The sequence below is a fragment of the Hydra vulgaris genome, chromosome 10 (genome assembly GCF_038396675.1).
Source record: "Hydra vulgaris chromosome 10, alternate assembly HydraT2T_AEP".
Classification (NCBI taxonomy): Eukaryota; Metazoa; Cnidaria; class Hydrozoa; order Anthoathecata; family Hydridae; genus Hydra; species Hydra vulgaris.
In genome coordinates this window covers 21,810,001-21,830,802 of record NC_088929.1, presented here as the reverse complement: position 1 = coordinate 21,830,802, position 20,802 = coordinate 21,810,001, and the positions used below count along the sequence as shown (strand labels likewise).

Here is a 20,802-nt window from a genome sequence, read left to right as displayed (position 1 = left end):
TCTTGCATCAGTTCCTGTATTCCAATTGTGACAACAATAATTAAAGCTTTGGAAACAACCACTAGCGATATCAGTGTTCAGGAGTTGAAAATTGCTATGAAAAATGCAATGGAAAAACGTTTTTCAATCATTGAAAAAACAGAACATTATTCAGTTGCTACTCTACTTGATCCAAAATACAAATGGTATTTTTTCAGATCTCAAGGTGCTTTGCAAAATGTTAAACACGTAGTCATGTCCAAAATGGACAATTTTGAACCTCTAGATGAATTGGCTCCTGCAACTCAAATTCTATCTAACGATTTTGAAAAAAACGCAAATTATTTTGTTCATAAAATGTCAAAAATTATCTCAAACTCAAGTAGGACCAAACGCAAGTTAATCTTCCAAAATGATAAAAGAAGCGTTGAATGATTTTTGGATTATCCGTTTTGGAAAAGCTATGAAAAAAATACAAATTCCAAAATCAAGTTAGCGTTGACTAAGGTGGCAAAAAAGTACCTCACACCACCTCCAACATCTACAGATGTTGAAAGATTGTTTTCTACAACTGGAGATATTCTCTCAAACGAAAGAAACAGAATCCATCCAGAAAATTTGGAGGAACTTCTTTTTTGCTGAGAAAATCTTCCAGTTGTTTGATTCTGTTATTTGTTATTTTTATTAATTTAACATTTTGTTTAAATTAAAACTAACTTTAAAAAACAATAAATATTATCAATTCTCGGTTCCGGATTTGGTTCTGTTCCGGTTCCGGTTAAGAATAATAATAATCAATTTTTGGTTCGGTTCCATATAATATATAGTGTACGATAAATTGTTACGAGCCTACTAATCGTTTAAAATGTCACGAGTCTACTACTTTCAAATTGCTCTCCTGTAAAATCACATCTGTGGCACTTAACACTTCTGTGCATAATGCCATCGATATATATATATATATATATATATATATATATATATATATATATATATATATATATATATATATATATATATATATATATATATATATATATATATATATATATAGTAAAGAAATGTCCTGTACAAATGCTCATAATCAACACTGCTGCAGGCGAAGCAACGGAAAGAGAAAATAACATTTTAATACTTGGAGTAAAGGCTTTAGACAATGAAGACAAAAGCAAAGCTAAAGTAGACGACAAAATGACTATTGAAAAACTTATTAACAAATTACAAGTTAAAGTAAGCATACAAAGTATTATAAAGTTAAGATCAAACAGTGACAAACAAGCCCCGTTTATAGTTATACTAAAAGATAAATTTGAAAGAAATTCAATATTAAAAAAAACAAAAGAATTACGTGACTCAAAAGAAGTTGAAAAAGTTGTCATCAATCCAGACTTAACAGAAACAGAAAGATATAAATCCAAGTTATTGAGAAAAGAATGTAAAGAAGAAAAACAAAGAGAGAGAAGATTTTTATTATGGTATCCGAAAGAACAAAGTGATAGAAATGAAAAGATAGCAACGAAAAAACGTTAAAAACCCAATTAACCCACCAAACAATTATTCAGCTCAAGTAAATTTAATTTTTAATATAAACAGTGAGAGGGTTCAATCTTAAAGTAAATTGAATACCATAAACATAGACAACTCATTTTTTGAGTATTTCAAGTAAACGCAGTTATTTAAAATGTTTATACGCAAATGCAACATCGCTAGATAGTGACAAATTAAATGAACTTATTCTTGAAATGTCAGAACTTATTTTTATAACAGAAACATGGTGGAATAATCTATGAATAACAAATATACCAGGTTAAAATCTTTACAGAAGAGATAGTGAGAAAAGTAGAGGAGGTTGTGTTTGTATATTTTTTTCAGATAAAATAGGCGCTTTTGAAATAAAGACAATGTGCTCAATAACAAATAAGTTGAACAAGTATGGTGTTCTATTAAAGTTGTGAATTTATTTTATGTGGTTGTATATACAGACCAGAAAACAATGATCTTGAAACTTGAAGCTGTCGTCTTTTAACTAATTCTATCAAAAGAAGTTATGAATATTTTATTAAGAACAAAAAATACACCGATATATTGATTTGTGGCGATTTTAATTTTCCATCTTTTAAATTGCAAATGGAGTATCAAAGCGTTAGTATCGGACCGAAAGAGTCTTTATTTATCAATTGTATTCAAGAAACTTACTTAACGCAACATGTTATAAAATCAACGTTTCAGCTAAAATTCTAATTTTAACAGCAAACCCAATTCGAATATCAAGTTTAGTTCACACTGAGCTTTTAGGTGACACCCAAAGAGGTCTTCAAGTTCTGAATTTTAACTTCATCACCATGCCAAAAGATCAAATGAATACAGAAAATTCAATTGAAACCACAAAGTTACTATTTAGAAGAGAAAATTATAAAAAATTCACAGAGTTTTTGAATAACCTTAATTGGAGCGAGGAATTCAAAAATTTAGACGTCAATCAGAGTTATCTAAGTTTTGTTAATATTTATGAAAAAGTTGCGACGAATGTATACCTAAATAAAAATTGAACAAAATAAATTTCAGAAACAATAAAAGATCTTTATAGATGAATGCACAACTTAAGCACGAAATAAGACTGAAGAGAAACCTTTGGTATCGTTACAAAATACCAGATTTTAAAAATGCAAAACTAAATCAAGAATATAAAGAAAAAAATAAAAGAGTAAAAAATCTAGTTAAAAGTAGCATAAAAGCATACAAAAATTGCAGTAGAATCAAAACAAAATCCAAAACAAATTTATGCCTTTATCAAAAGGCATAAACTTTCTATCTTTATAGTTAACTTAAAATTAAGGACCACATAAGGTCACTTACTACCGATAAAAACGAGTTATCTAATGATGTACAGTTTATAGCAAACTATTTAAACAGTTTATTTTGTTCCATATTTACAGATGAAAATCTTACAGTTATTCCATTATGTGAAAGTGTAACAAATTCAATTTGTCCGATTCCTTTGTTCAACGAAACTGATATAATAAATAGATTATCTAAACTTAATGTAAACAAATCTTCAGGAAGTGACAAAGTTCACCCAGTAGTCCTAAATAATTGTGCAGAAAGTCTTAGAAAACCGTTATGCGTTATTTTCAACTGATCGCTAGAATTGGGAACACTACCAGAACTTTGGCTCAAAGCAAACATTACACCGTTGTTTAAATAAGGAGATCGCTTAAAGGCTGACAACAACAGACCAATCTCTTTAACCTCAATAGTATACAAGCTAATAGAAAGTTTTGTCAGAGATACAATAATGAAACACCTTGTTGGTAACAATTTAATAACCAAAGACCAGCATGATTTAATAAAAACAAAAAGCTGCATTACAAATCTGCAAGAAACCTTAGATATACTTACTGATCTTAAATAAAAAAAGGTATCTGTGGTGATATTACCTTTTTAGATTTCGCAAAAGCTTTCGACTCGGCTGCGCATCAAAGATTAATTCTCAAATTGGAGTGAACTGGTACAAAGAGGTTATTTCTTAATTGGTGTTATTTTTGAATAAAAGAAAACAAAGAGTAGTTCTAGGGAAAAATGTATTGGAATACATTTCGAAATGTTGGAAACTGTAAAAAGTGGAGTAGCGCATCCGGATTAGTCTTTGGTCCTTTACTTTTTATAATTTTCATCAATGACTTAACACAGGGTTTAAATAACAAAGCTAAATTATATGCAGATGACACAAAAGTGATAGCAAAAATAAATAAAAACGATAAAAAATGTGCATAATAATTCCCTTCAAGACGACTTATCTCTTCGAATGGTCGACTAAATGGCTAATAAGCTTTAACAATGAAAAATGCAAGATAATGCACATAGATCATGAAAAACCAAAAAATAAATACACACACAAAATGCAATAATAAAGAATTAAGAACTTCAAGAAAAAATCTCAAAGAGACATTGTTAGAATGAGACTTAGGTGTATATATTTCAAATGATTTAAAATGGGAAAATCATATTGAGTCTATTGTTAACAAAGCTAATAGTAAGTTGGGATTAATTAGAAGTTGGGATTAATTAGAAGTGGGATTAACTAGAATTTGGGATTAATTAGAAGTTGGGGATAAAACACGCGTTCAACTATATCAACAAGAATACTATAAAACTATTACACATATCACTCGTGCGATCACACTTAAAGTTTGCATTTCAAATATGGAACCCATACTACGCTAAAGATATTAATCTAATAGAAAGAGATTTTACGACTACTTGCACTTATCCCACAAGAGATTTGTTTTAAAACACCACAGATGTTGCGTAACATAAATCAGTTTAATTACTCTCGTTCCAATAATTTTTAAATATTCTAAACTCGATAAAAAAATTCCTGAAAATAGAAGACAAGAAAAAAAAAGTAAAACAAAAGACTACATCTTTTACATTGAAACTGGACAGTCTGTTTGAAACGCTCTGGTAACGTCAAGTGTCTTATTGATCGGAAATTTCTAAAAAAGCCAACAAAACTTTCCTTAATTGTTTCATATTAAGACATAGCAATTCAAAAACAGTGAATTTTACTCAACCGTTACTCACGATAATAAAGTCAACGAGGGCGACGAATATTTTTCAGATGTTACTGATGAAGGAAATAAAATTTTTTTAGTGAAAGAGAAAAAACCCTTAATTGAAACATTTAAAGTCGCCAATGGACCCGGTATTAGTGAAATACAACAGCAAGTTATTTTGGGAAAGACATTACACTTAAAAGTTTATTGAGCAAGATCAGCAAACAGCATTGAAGAATTAAATAAAAATAAATTAATTAAAGAAGTTTAGATTTCACTTTAATTTTTGGAAATTCTTGGGATGGAAAAGCTTTCAAGATAGTTACTGGAAAAAAATAAGAGCGACTTGCTGTGTATGCAGGGTCATTCCCTTAATTGCTAGGTACTCCAAAAATTGCCGACGGAACTGGTCAAACGCAATGTTGTTCAGTGATGAACCTAGTCGATAAGTGGCAGTTAAAAGCATTTGTTGTTGCACTCGTTAATGATATAATAGCTGCAAACAGTGGAGTGTATAGTGGAGCTGATATTCTAATTAAGAAGCAAATTAGTCGTTTCTCTACTTCTACTTGAATGTAAACACCATATGTCAAAACTATTTATAAAAGCAACATCCAATGCTATTTGTGATACGAAAAAATCACTAAGAGTTCAACTGTTCGAAATGTTTAAGAAAGAACCTTAACAAGAATACAAAAGAGTTTAGAGTGTGGGACTGACTTCATGATAAAAATAACTTTTTATTTCAACAAGCACTTAAATAAATATATGGGCAATCGAATGCTTGGAGAGAAACATTTTTCCTTGTAAGGACTTTCGAATACTAGTTGTGCTTATTCGGTGAGCACATTTAAAGAGGCTTCCGCATTCGGTACGCCGGTTCTAAACATCATGCAAGATGTCAAAGCAATTTATTATACAAAAATATTCCCACTCTTTCGTACTTTTAAATTTAATGATAAAGAAGCAAAAAAGGTTAAGAGGATGACCGAGTACATTTGCCTTTTTTACGAAAAGTACACACTGCAATCTGCTAATACTGCTGCTCCAGCTAACAACCTGCACTTTTTTTGTAGTTATTTTAGGTGCTCCCAGAAGTACTTACGGTCTTATCACAGAGCACCGCGGGAGAGCATTTAACAAGAAGTTCACGCCTCCTTTCGTATCAATGTCGCTTGTTGGGCTAGAGCTGGCGTCGAACCTCGAACCTCTGGGAGCCAGAACTCTAACACTGCGCAACGGCTGCTTTAATTTCTTATATTGAAAATGCAGATGAAACCATCAAATCCATTGAACGATACCTGGGATACTTATCTGAGGAGCTAGCAGTCTTTTCTTAGTTCCACGACTCTGTGAGTTATGCAGAAAAGACTGGTGGGTCAGAAACTCATTAACTTACCAAAGCCTAAAGTATTTACTCCTTACAACCGAAGCCTCCGATTATTATTTGGCTTGACAGAGAAAAACTTGTCGTCTTTTATTGACGAAAAGTCATGGTTGCTTTATCACCTGTTAAAATTAAACAGACCCCAAGAATGGCTAAACATTCAATCAGAGCAGGACTTGCAGTGCGAGGTATCAAGCCTATAGGAAACATTAAAAGCAAATGTTTGATTCAGTAGAGATAAAACAACTTGCTCAAGTTGTGGATAAGCATAGAAAAATCTTTAAAGCTTTTTTACTCAAAGAAATCAATTGAAATAAATTTTCAACAAACAAAAAAAAATAAAACATTTCAGTAACGTGATAAATTGTATATTTAATATTTTAATAACTATTTTGTACAAATAGTTGTTATACGTACAAATAGTCGTAAATTAATCAAATTTTGTGTAATTATTACTTAATGATTAATAATTAAATTCTGTGAACCCCACTAAGAAACAATAACAATTAGTGGATAAAAAGGTTGCGCCACATTTGCGCAATCCGTTATTCTAACTTCCAATGTTTTGTAGAGGAACTAAAAGTCGTTCTAAATTCAAAACTTTTGGTATTTAGCATTTTTAGAAAAGTTCAAAATGGACCACCTTAATTGTACATTTCTTTCATCAATTTTATTACTAAATAAAAAGTAATTATTTCTGATGTTTTTGCTTTGCATTTAAAAAAATAAATGTAACTTTAAAGATTTTGTTTGAATTTCTGCATCATATTTAAATAATAAAGAAAAATCGGTATTACAGTAACGGTATTATTGTATATTTCTGAAAAAACTGGTATTAATTTTACATCAAATAGTGGATATCGTATTTAAGAATAAAAACACTTTATGTTTTTTCACAATTTATACAATTTTACTGGAAAGACCAAAAAGTTAATAAAAATTTAATATTCTATCAAAACAGCATATTGCAAATGTTCAAATATTTCCGAATAAAAAATTATTTTAAAGATCTAATTTTACAAAAACCTAAAAAACTTCTCACAATCTATTTAATTAAACTATAAACACAACTACATTAATTTTATTAATATTACAAATATATTATTTTTTCTTATAAAAAAATATGTAAAATCTATAAAAAATATTTACATCAAAACTTTATATATTATATAATTTAAAAAATATTTTTCGTGGAAAAAAAAAAATTGAAAATTTTACTTATAACAATTTATTTTTTAAGACATTTCTCATGTTCAGATGTATATATGTTGTAAAATAGTTGCTTGTTGTGCAACCAACTATCGTTTTCAAACACTATTTCATATTCTCCTACTTCCTCGCATAAAGTCACACCTTCCTCCATAACTAAATTAGAGTCTTTGCGAGAATGAGCTACAAAGTTTTGCAAATCACCTTCTAAACCCAAATAATTTATTCCAAATAAAATATCCCCATTTTCAGTCATAAATTGCCAATGAAGAAAAGTCCCAGGAAATTTTATTTCTTTTTTTAGAGTTAACTTAGATTTTCTGGTAAGAGTAGTTGATTGAAAATCTTCAAACTCTGTATTTTCTATGTTGAAATATATGTTTGGTACTTTCCCTCCGTAACAAATCTAAAAGAATTGCGTTTTTTATATAATTATTTTTAAGCAACTAAATATAACTTATGTTTACTAAGTGAAACAATAAAAATCAAGGAAATACAAAGTAAACACGAGTTTGTTAAAAACAATCTAAAAAACAACAAAAGAGTAAGCAAAAAAATTCCAAATAAAAGTATAAATTTATTGAACAGAGTAAAGTTTTGTTGAAAGCAGAGTAAGGTTTTGTTGGAAATATGGTAATCTTTTGTTAGAAACAGAGTAAAGTTTTGTTGAAAAAAGAGTAACAGGGTGGCTAGCCAATATCTAAAAAAAAAATTCAGGATATTTCCAGGGCTTTTCAAGAAAAGTTTTAGGTTTTTCAACGATATATTGATCTTTTCTCGACAAGAAAAAAAAATGTTGATTTATGAAAAAATATGGTAATGAAAAATAACTAAATAATTAGCAGATTTAACAATATTGACAGTAACATTATTATTTTTTTTGCATTATTTATTTTTTTACATTATTTTTTATTTTGCAGTGAATGCATAATTAACAAATTCAGTATAAATCTACGCAAAATTAATAATAACTTCGTAAAAGTAAAACATGCAAAATACCGAACTATTTCAGAAAAAAGTTTCAGGATTTACAGAAATTATTGCTAAAAGAGTGTTTTTCCAAAGACTTTTCTATGTCCTATCAAATTCCAGGATATTTTCAAGGACTGATGGTCACACTGAGTAATGTTTTGTTGAAAACAGAGTAAAGTTTTGTTGAAAAACGAATAAATGTTTTAAAAGTTGTTTTTTAAATGGTTAAAAAAAGAAGCATCAAGAGATTAAAAAAAAATTAACAATAAAATAAAATTGTCTTACCAACTGTTCACATTTTGGTGAATCATTCTTATCACGACAGGTACCACCATAATATTCAGGTAAGTTATCAGGGTGAATATGGTTCTGAATTTCAACACGCCAATTAGCTTTTATAAAATAAAATAACAAAGAAAGCTGAATGTTTTTTTTTTTAACAGTTAAACAAAAAATCTGGAATATTTTTCTTATTATAATTTTTAGATTTTTGTCTAATTTATTTAATTTACTTTTTTTCAATATAAATTTACGAAACTTTAAATTATACTACAAAATACAAGAAACAACTTTAAAAATGTATTACATGGATGTGTCTTAATGTGCCACATCATACCTTAACACAACAGCTTAATTTACAAGCTCCAAACTTTAACACATCAACTTAATTTAGAAGCCCCAAGTTTTAATACAACAACAGAAAGAGGGGTTACCTGTTTCTGCTGTTAAAACTTAAACATTAAACTTGAACATGTTGAATTAAAACTAGAACAAGTGTGATGATTGTATTTTATTTTATTAGGTTATTTTCTTGTAAGTTATTCTAATAGTATGTTATTGTTAGGGTATTTAACATATATGATAATATAGACCTTTTCATAAATAAATGCCTGAAAAACTCAAAACAAGGCCTAAGTTGTACCGTTGATAAACAAACCAAATGGCTTCTAATAAAAAATATGTATAAAAAAATCTTCAAAAAAATATTGTGCTGTCTTTAACTGCTGCAATCGGTGTTATAATATTGAATGCAGAAAACTAAAGGTTGAATTTTTTATTTCCCTAAATATAAAAATGAAGTTTCTCCTTAGCGCAATTTGAGAAAGTGAAAAAACGGTTTAGATGGTTTTAATGTTACTGGCTCATTATATCATTCATACTTGTATTTTAAGCCAGAGGATGTTAAAAAGCTGCTGAATTTACTAAATGCTCTTTATGAAAAGGTGCTAAATTATTTCTTTGTAGCAGAAACAACTTTAAAGCTGGTGGAAAAGAAAGGAAACCATTGGCTTTTAGACAATTTCCTCCACCCAAAAAAAGTGCGGAGTGGCTATGTTGATCCTAAAAACAAGTAGTTGCTTAAATAGGGAACCAATCAACAACATATCAGAAATTTAAAAATCGTTGTTTATCAACAACAATTTAGAAATAAAACAGTTTCAAAATAAAAAAAAAAAAAAAAAAAAAAAAAGCAACAATGGCAAATGAAGGCAATAAATTTATTGACATTACACAGAATTTCCAATAGAAAAATATTTAGTGCAGTTTTTATACTTCTTGATTCCAGAGAAAATGGAGAAAACATTATTTTATAGAATAGCAAGCATATACAAGAGAATGAAAGTGAATGAAAGTGAAAGTGAATGAAAGTAGTAGAAATTTGAATTCTGTTATTTATATTATTCATGTAACATTTCTTTTTCCTGTAAAGAACTCATGAGTAATATTATTATAACTTGGTTGAGTTTTATATAGATAAAGCTGTTCAGCCTAAACTTATGTCCTTTATCAAACTAGATATAAATTAATGCTTCAGTCAAAAATTTCCCAATGTTAAGTATCATTGATTGTGTAGATATAAAAGTACCTCATTCATTATTAATGCATAAACTCTGATAATAAAAGTCACACTACTATAAAGGTTTTAGTTGGCACTGCTCAAGGTGGTACTTTTATATCTATTCTCAAGATTTATACAAATAAGGAGAAGAATTTATGGCAGACAGAGGGCTTACAGTACAAGATTTTTTAAGTCCACAAGGAGTTAAACTGCTTAATCCACCATTTTTTAAAGTTATAATGCACTAAAACCGAGGTTATACAAAGTCAACAAATTGCAAGTAAACGCATTTATATCATTAGAATGATTCAAAGACTTATATGTTTTCATATATTTGATTGTGTTATTCTGCTAAATATGATTGGTTCTCTCAATCAAATAGTTATTGTTTGTGGAATTTTCATAAGCCGATAATAAAAAACACAAAAACTTATTGAAAAAAATATGTATCAACACAAAAAAAGCATTAAAATTGAGTTTATTATTTATATACAACAATAAATAATTACAAATAGATTCTTTTTCAATATAATTCAATGTAAATATATATACATAGTATCTAGCATAAATTTGTAAATCAATATTTTATACAACAGACTGAGTACATATAAATAAAATATTTATGTTCAAATTAGTCTATTGTTTATTTTTGAATTAATTTGGATAAAATAATACTGGTAAAGGATTTTTTTATTATTTTTATTTTGTCACCATAAGCAATATTGAATTCAAAAATTTTAAATCTATTATGAGATTCATTCCATTATGAAAATATTGTAAAACTTCAATTTGAGAGTCTCATAATATACAATAACACTACACCTTTAGGAAAATTGCCAAGGTAACATTTAAGACAATACCTTTTAAGACAATAACTATATACGATTTTTTTTTATATCAACTTTGACAGTTGTTTGGTTTATATCACCTTTTTGTAAAACAATTAACTCTGGATCTTAAAATATAAATGTATACTTGAAATAGGTGAACTGCACAACATAGATTTACTAAAGTTCATAGATAAAAGTAAACTTCACTGAAATTTTCTTTCGTTAAACTTTTGGCTACATATTCAAAATTTTAATTCTAAAATTTTAGAATACTTTAAAAAACAAAAATAATTTTTTGTAAAAATTTTTTAAAATGTTTAAACTCTCTTTTTAAAACAACAGATGCTTTATCTGTTTAAGAAACAGATGAAATAATGAAACAATGAAATAATTTTTTGTTTACACAAACAATACAACCTAAACCTGTTACTATTAGAGTATTTAACATATATGATAATATTACGCCATATAACACATATAAAAAGCCGTTTTAGATTTAACATATATGCACTTTCAAACAATATTAAGTTTTTAAAATTAGATTACTTTACCGATAGATTATATTTTTGATTTATGTGGCTAATATTCCTAATAGCCACACCTAAAACAATATTCATTATCAAGTTTAAAATAAGTTTCAATAAAAAAAAATATCATCAAGTCTAAAATATTTGAGAAACTATATAAAGCATCAAGTCTAAAATAAAAGTTTCTAAAAAAATTGAACTGACCTTTAAGAATTATTATTTGATTTTTGATATCAGTGGATAAAAATGGTTTTACAACAGTATATGCAACTGGAAAAATAGATGGAACTAAAAATAAATTATATCAGTACTTAAAAAAATGTTTTGAATATCATTCAATTTCAATCTTTATACCAAAATTTACTTAATGTAATAAGTATTTGATAAACATAAATAGAACATGTCTTTCTTTGGATGCTTGCATGCCTTTCTTTGCATGCTTGCCCGCAAGCTATAATTTAAATCAAAATAATTTATTTTATATGACATTTAGTTTCATTAATAATATATTATTCTTATATTATACCTTAAAATTGAAGACAATTTATTTAAATTTTACATTAAAATCTTTTTAAATTCCTCCCCCTATATCTCTAAAACATTTAGTTTTCTCCACAAACAAGTTTTCTTCACAGACAAGTATTTTTCACAAAGAAACAACAGTAAACTCCTGGTAACTCAAATCTCTAAGGGACAAAGAAAATGGGTCAAGATGGAGACTTTTAAGCGAATGTTTGAGTTACCAAGTGATTTTTATAAGAAATTGAGTTCAATGGGAATTTAAAAATACTTCAAGTTAATGGCAGCCTTAGTTTTGGAGGGTTCAAATTATCTTAAGTTTACTTTAATAACTTTCGTGGACAAAATGAAACTTGAACATACTTTATTGATAAAGATAAGTTGACTGAGTGAGGTATTTTATGATACATCAAATGTAGATGTTTCTGGGCAGTTGTTTGGTAATTATTTTACCAGACCATTCTTCTCAAAATACTGGAGAAATAATCAACTGATACTCTGATAAGTTTGAGATATAATCGGTTTCGGTAGCATAGTTCTTTTTTTTTCTTCTTAAAATTACATCTATCTTCCACATCTCCATTTTCCACATCCCCATCTTGCACATGTCCATCTAGAAAGCTAGATAAGACATGATCAGAACAAAGTAAATAGGGAAAAGTATATAGTGTTTAAATAGCTGACATGTTTAAATAGCATGTCTATGTTTAAATAACAAGTTTAGAAAGATTTCATTGATAGTAAGTTTGTTTAAATTTTGTAATTTATAATCCTGATCATAGCATCACTTGATTTTGTATTACCTCACTAACTCACTTTGTTATAAAGCAGTAAAAGATAATTTTATTTTGTAAATTAAAAATAAAAAGATTCCCATTAGAATCTCAGTAAATTTTACAACTCTAATGAAAACATATAAAAGTTTCACAGTTCAAATGTAAACAGATAAAAATAAAAAAATTTTATTTCTCAACCAAATGTCGCATTCTCATTTTTTTTTTTGGTTGAGTAAAGACTAGAGATGGTGTCTCAACAAAAACAGTAATCTCAGGCAGATGTTAACTGCATTCAGCTACTGTCTTTTAGAAGGCCTCTTTGGCAAAGGTTTTAAAACTAAGCAGAATAAATCTATTGACAAACCTCGCACCCCTTTTTCATCTACTAAGCTGGCATAAATATAAATCTGTATTACATTTTTTCCTTCCTAGGATGATGAATGCTGGATCTTCATGACTCCACTCATAGATTTTTGCTTGTGTCTTCTTGATAGTGGCTATGAAACTCTTCCTGTTATCTTCTAATGAGGGAACAGTTCTAAAACTCAATTTAATGGTTCTAAGGCTGGTTTCCTGAATTCTGTGGTAGCTCTCAGAGTGGCTAATACCATCAACAGCTGTAAAATATCAGAATATTAACAGTGCCAAGTTGTACATGATGTGTCAGTTATATGTGATGTCCTTGTTAATTCTCTTGGTATACATTGAATTGAGGCAACAGGATAATTGTTTGGGGTGCCATACTTTATCTATGATTGAGTCAAGTCCTTTTTACTTAAAACACAATCAAAGTACCTAAAAAAACTAAACATAAAAAACTACTACCAGCAAACTGTTTCAATTTTTCTTTTACAAGTATTTATTAACTTTGATATATCTTTTTATCAGTTGAATTTTACCTCTTGCAAAATTTACCAGACCTACTTGCTCTTTGTGATTTGAGTTTGGCTGTTTCATTTTTAGACCTCAGTGTTGATAGCAATCCTTTGATTTACAAAGACTCTAATAGTCACCAATACTGTGTATAAACACAATAAAGTCTATTAAGGTATATACAGATAAAGGTCAATTAAGGTCTATTAAGTTATATACACATGGAATAGTTTTATACACATGGAATATACATTAAGGTCTATTAAGTTATACACATGGAATAGTTTATATATGGAATAATTAGAGGGTTCCAACCATGCAGTAATCTTTATAAATCTTTTATTTCGTATTTTATCTTTAGACTCACCCTATCATTGCACTACGTACTACTACTCCAAAGCTGACTGGGATTTTTTTTGTTGATTTTTTTGTGTCCTTGGGCTAATATCTTTTGTCTCTCTGGTGATAAATGCGCCTCCTACATATATTCTACTGGATCCAGATAGATATGGAAGATCCAGATAGATATGGATAGATATAACTCCCGGATCCAGATAGATATGGAAGTTTTTATTATTTGTTCTTGACATATCAAAAGCTTCATATGGTGTATCGGGGAAAGTTTTTGAGATTACTAAGTTATTTCTTTCTAACCACAGTTTTAAAGTCATCCCGGAGGACAAACGCTCTTTTTAATTTCCAGTAACTTCTGGGATACCTCAAAGTTTTATCCTTCAACTTTTATCCTGTATTGTTTGTTATCTACATTAATGATCTTCCAGACAATTTTACATCTAAAGTGTTTCTATTTGTTGACTCAACTTTATACTACTTGACATAAAGTTTTTTGTTTGTTGGATTTGATAGCCAATCTTGAATCTGACCTCTCTTCTGTAACAGTTTTTGGCTTGGAATGGTTGGTAAATTTTAACTCCATAATAACTCATTTATTTACAGCAAACAACTATTTTAATATTGTCGATTTTTATTGTAACCTGTAATGAATTATCATTCATTACTGACCTCTCATACAACCCATTGCAAAGTTAGCATCTACTAAAGTTGTTTCTCTTTATTAAGCCATTTTTCTTACTCCTGATTCGATTCTCTAGCTCTACAAATCTGTCACTGTATAGAATACTGTTATCATATTTGAAATGCTGGTTTTTTTAATCATGCTTTTTTACTTTTAGTCAAGATCCAAAAACACATTGTATATGTAGCTGGAACTGCTCTATCTGCCAAGCCTGAGCCGTTCTTCCATTATTCTAGAGTGGCATCTCTTTCTCTTTTAAACCAATATTATCATGGTTGTCATGGTTGCTGCTCAAATGAGCTCCATCATCTCTAGTTTCATCAACCAAAACTTTTTTTTTTTTGACTTGTCATTCAGCAAAGTTGGATTCTTTTACTGTATCTACCCTTTTGTGTTTAAAAAACTTTTATTAATCTAGTTTCTTTCCTGACACATCAATGCTTTGGAACTATCTCTCCCTTCTAACTTGAAAAGTTGTAGGTTGTAGAAGTCAGGAAAACTTTGCGCTTTCCTGACTCATACAACCTACAACTTTTCAAGTCTTCTGTCAACTATTTCTTTGCTCTTTATTACAATACATTGTTTTTAAGTAACTCCTAACTTAATAGTGGTTGTCTTGTTGCGAGTGAATTTTTTTTGTAAAATTAAGAAGTACTAAGCTTTGTTCATGCTTTAAAAATTCCCTTTTTTGTATCAAATGTTTAACTTAAGCTCTAAAAGTCAATATTTTTACGGCTACACTTTGTATTAAATGACAAACTTTAATTATGAACATAATAAAATTACAACATTATTATTTAAGTTTTTATATTTAACTATTTACTTTTGATTTTACTATCTTGAGGCATTCTGAGGTCAACATAATCTGATTTAACTAAAGAGTTATTCTGAGGACAAGTCAACACTATCTGATTTAACTAATGAGTTATTCTGAGGGCAGGTCAACACAATCTGATTTAACTGAGTTATTGCCAATTAACTGAGTTATTGCCAAAATCATTTAAGCATCCAATAGTTATAGAAAAAAACCATTGAAGTATGAACTTGGTGGCCGGAGTACATTGAATATGTGTACTGCAAACTGCTTGAATTGCACTTTGTCTAAGGACATGTCTCACATTTTAACAGTTTAACCTTGTGTTCTTTGCTATATTTGGAGAATCACCAATTAAATTTTGAGAAAAGCATGGCTTTAATGCAGCATGGTGTCATCAAAGATAAACTTCATAAAATTCTATGGCAAGGCATCTTCAAACTGTTTGGCTACTAACATTCACACTTGAAGGCAGTTAAGTAAGAACTTGTGAGCTTGAAATCTGTTTGGCTACACAACAAACAACATATTATGTTGTCTGTATTTGAGTAGTATTTCTTGATTTTCCACAGAATTTTTCTGGATTTATGCCATCTTTTGAGTTGATTTATTAAATGATATTTAAACATTCAACAATAGTTTGCCCAGACTTGATTTTTTTTGCATTTACAACTTTTTTTTCAACATCTCCGCTTCCAACAATTGTGGCTGCAAGCAACCACTAATAGAGTTGGAAGTTACTGGAAGAGAAAAGATGAAGTTTAAAGAGCAAGATAACGATTGACAGACAACTTAAAATATTGCAAATTATATGAATCAGGAAAGCAAAATGAAGGAAGTGAATTCCAAAGAACTGATGTTCAAGGAAAACTGGACAAATAAGAGTTTTTGGAGCACTAATTTTGGAGCAACTACAAATAATAATTATAAGTAGTCAGATCTTTTTGGCCATAGCTATACCTAAATTAATATAAAATTTAGAACAAAAAAGTTTTTTATATGCATTTTAAATTTAAGTTACAACTGAAACTCTTACCATTAACACATATTACTTTATTTGTGTAACCAGGGAACTCTTTAACATACATACTTGATATCTATAAAAATTAAAAACCTTAAAAATATAAAAAAAAAGGACAAGTAATGAAGGCAAAAATCTTATTATATTAACAAAACAAATATAAATACCTTGTTGATAAGAACAACACCTAAAAAATATAAAATATATTCTAATAACTTACAAGATTTTATAACAAACTTATTACATAAAGATTTTCATATCAAACATAAGTAGTAACAATATTCTTAGCAAGCATAACTAGTTGGGATTTTCATATCAAATGTAACTTGTAAGGATTTTTACTGTAAATTACTAAGTTGCACATAACTAACACATTAATCTTTTTGTTTGTTAGAATAAAGTAACCAACACATAAAAAAACATGAACTTCTTACTAAACCAATAAAAATTAATATTTCTTATCTAAAATTAACTTTCTGACAAGAATCGTAAAAATGTTACCACTAAAGTGGCTTCATTTATTTCGGTCTTGATAATAAGTCATCACATTTTGATCATGTAGAACAGGAAGTTGATAATAATTTCTCCTTTGTGATTGAACACTTACAATAGCAGGTTTAACTGAAATAAAAACTTATTTCAGTTTTTAGTTTTTTCTGCCAATCATTACAATCTTACAAATATGATAACTAATATATGGTTGCTGTGGTAACTAATTCAATCTTTTGTTCTTTGTCTTGTTAGATTTTATTTATTATTACAGACCTCTCATGGAACCAATAAATCCATTGCAAAATTTACTTTTGACCAAAATATTGATGGCATTAACTTTTTAAAAAAAGTGTGTTTTTGTTTTAAATGAAAAATATATATAAAAAAAAAGAAATCATTATAGAAACTAAACTTGAAGGGGGAAATATAAGGGTTTAAAATTTCGAAAAACATGATCTTAAAATTAACACAAACAGTTTTCATTTGTTTTCAATCTTCTTTTGGTTTAAAGATTCAATAATGCAGCTACAAAGGAAGAAATATTTTCTAGTTTTTATAGTGTTATCATTGTAATTAAATTGATAAATGGGCTATCCTTCCAAGCTCTAAATGATTGTTACCATCCAACATAATTTTTAATTATATTTTGACAATAATGTTCACTCAAAACATACACTACATTGTGCAGTAAACAAAAACTGAAAAGACAAATTTTTCTTTTTAACAAAGGCAGCAAAAGCGTTTTTTGATGTTAGAAATAGCTAACTTGCAGACATGGAGAAAACTCCAAACATTTACATGTTCATGCCAAATAAGGATGCTTTGCAGAAATTGCAACAATCAGAGCTTGAGAGCAAAAAAAATGCTTCCCCCCCCCCTCCATTTCTATAGATTTATATTCATCAACAAATTTCAAATTTTTTGCAATAATTTTTAAGTTTTTGGTTTTTATGACCAAAATTTACAGCTCCTTCAAATTGAGGGAGTTTAACTTTATATAATCATAATTTTCAAAGAATTAAATAAATATCATATAAGTAAATAAAATGAAAAAATAATAAAAACTTTTATTGAACTTGAAAAAGTCTTTCACTAGGGTTGAAGTATGCTTTGGGTTATTGTCCTGCTGAAATATAAATTTTCAAGGCATTTTGCTTTTAGCATGTGACAGCAGAAAATCCTTGATATCCTAGAGCATATTTTTGTCCATTATGCCATTAAGTATAAGAACATACCATCCATTATGATAGGACCAAGAATATAAAGAATTATATTTAACTATAAAGAATTGAAAAGCACACATGAAACTTGCTAATGAACATTTGAACCAGGAAAAAGAGCAATGGTTGAAAGTACTTTTTAGTGATGAATCAAAGTTTATGTTATTTGGATCTGATGGTATTTTATATACTTATTGTCCAAATGACCCAAAATACCAGCTACCAAAAATTACGGTAATGCATCCAGGAAAGGTGGAAACCTTTGGGTTTGCTTCAATAGAGATTTTGTTGGTCCACTTGATTGATGGCAAAAAAAGGTACAAGGATACATTAAGGATGTTATGCTGTCACATACTGAAGACAAAATGTTCTAAGGATGGATATTTCAACAGAACAATGACCCAAAACACATTTCAACTCTAGTAAAAGACTTTTTCAATCCAAAAAAACTTAACTAATGGCCTTGGCAAAGTCCTTAATTCTATCGAGCATCTATGGGACCACATTTGACAAATTTCAGGTTGAAAACCAACATGTAAACAATATTTATTTGAAATTCTGAAACAAGAATGAGAAAAAATTAATATCAATATTTTACATCAATTGATGTGATTATATTGCGCATATTTAAATAAAATGACCTTTTTAAATTAGTAAAAATTTATTTATTTTTACTTTTGAAATCAATTTTTGACATTCCAGTGAAAATTTGAAAGAGCTAAGACTTTTCATTTAAAAGTTTTGTTGATTAATGGTCTTGTCTGGTTACTTTTGCACATTACTGTAACTCTTGTGTAATTCTAACACACACTTTTTTTAATACCTAATCCTGGTTTCCATTTGTAAACATTATATGCAGTCCATGTACACTCATTTATAGCTAATCTAAAAGAAATTAAATTTTTTTTTTGAAGCTTTTATTAACAAATTATTTCCTTTGTGATTTTTAAAACTTGACCTCTCCTCTTTGAAGAGTTAACAACAAAAGTAAATTTATAAGATTTCCTTACTTCTAATTAGAACATCAACAAAGGTTAAATTGTTTGTATAAGATTTTGTTTAAAGATTTCTTCTAAACAAGAGTATAGAGATATTAAACAAACAATTTTGTTGATGTTTTCAAAATAAACTTAAAAATTTAATTTTCATTAGTTTTCTTTTTTCTTTTTGTTAATTAATTTCCAGAAAAAAGGAATACTAATATATACTAACATGTTGTGGATGTAAATTTTATTTTTTTGTGTCAATTTTTATGTTCAATCAAATTGTCAAAAAAGTTCCACCCAATGATTTGTTAATTTATTTGATATACAATGATTCATTAATTTATTTAACATACATTATAAAATAAAGAAAAAAGTGAAAAAGTTCCATGCAGCAATTCATTAATTTATTTGACATCCGATGATTCGTTAATTTATTTGACATGCATTATACAATAAGGAAAAAAGTGAAGAAGTTCCATCCAATGATTTGTTAATTTATTTGACATTATACAATAAGGAAAAAAGTGGAAAAGTTCAATCCAATGATTCGTGATTAAAAATCAATTTAAATTACATTAAAATATCTTTTTTCTTCCTGTTTTGTTGTATTTTACTATTTGCTAAATTGGAAAGAAAACTGACCTGGTTTCCATAAACTTTTCAAGCTGAGTCCATCCAAATCAAATACAACAGTAATCTGGGTAACTTTAAAGCCAAGCTAAATAAATTTATAAAAAAGAACATATTATTACACAGAAATTAAACTTTGTACAACAAACAATATAATATGTAAAATGCCTTGCAACATCAGCATTCAAATATAATAACTGATTTACACATTTAAAAGTTTTAAAACTTTAAATAACAACATTTCAGTAAAAGTAGTTTTTTAAAGCTTTCATAGATCAACAGATTTTTAAAAAAAGGATTAAAAATATTGATGTTAATTTAAAACAAAACTTGAGGATTTTGGTCGATTGTTGAGATAAATAAAGTAGCAAAATAATCACAAAAAAAAATTAGTTCAAATGCAATAAGCTGTAACGAGTATTTAAAAAAAATTGAAATAAAAACATTTTATACTTCTTCACTGCGTTGACTAGCTAGCCTTAAACCTTCCTTTGCTAAGTTTCTTCTGTATTCTATAATTTCATCTGTTTTAACAGCATGAAGAATCCCTTAAGAAAATGATATTTATTTAGATTTTGTGTAAAAAATTTGTAAAAAAAATTCATATCATCAAACTTAACAACAACAAACTCACCAAAGAAATCACATTGACCAATTGCATCATAAAAAACAGGTCGATTGTCTCTATCAAATCCAAAATAATTACCCGGGTAATACTTTTGAAGAACCTATACATATATATATAAATATAAATATATATATATATATATATATATATATATATATATATATATATATATATATAAATATATATCAGGGGTACCCATAAGTAATCAATTATTTTTAACGTGGTATATTTGCCTCATTCTAGCTCAGACCATGAATGCATAAACATGTGTTTTATTATTTAATATTTTAATTCGTTCAACTGAAGAAAATTTGTGTCATTGCATGCTGCTTCATTTTTTGGTTGGGTGTTAATGCAACAGTTGCAACAAAGAAAATTTGTGATGTGTATGGAGACATATTGAAAGTCAATAAGTGCCAACATTGGTTTAAAAAATTTTCCGATGGTAATTATGACTCGTCTGATAGTGATCAAAGTGGGGGCCCATTATGGTTTGACAATGACGCT

General features: G+C 28.2%; 1 protein-coding gene across 1 annotated transcript in view; it reads right to left on the bottom strand.

Moving 5' to 3' along the window:
• Nucleotides 1–19,690: 19,690 nt before the first annotated feature.
• Nucleotides 19,691–20,802, bottom strand: part of LOC105845146 (glycosyltransferase 1 domain-containing protein 1) — a 39,784-nt gene continuing 38,672 nt past the window's right edge. The window contains exons 14-16 of the mRNA XM_065807495.1: nt 20,302–20,395; nt 20,121–20,215; nt 19,691–19,755 (exon numbers count right to left, since the gene is read on the bottom strand). Coding sequence (XP_065663567.1) covers nt 20,370–20,395 — 26 coding nt within the window. The 3' untranslated portion in view covers nt 19,691–19,755; nt 20,121–20,215; nt 20,302–20,369. The remainder of the gene's footprint in view (nt 19,756–20,120; nt 20,216–20,301; nt 20,396–20,802) is intronic.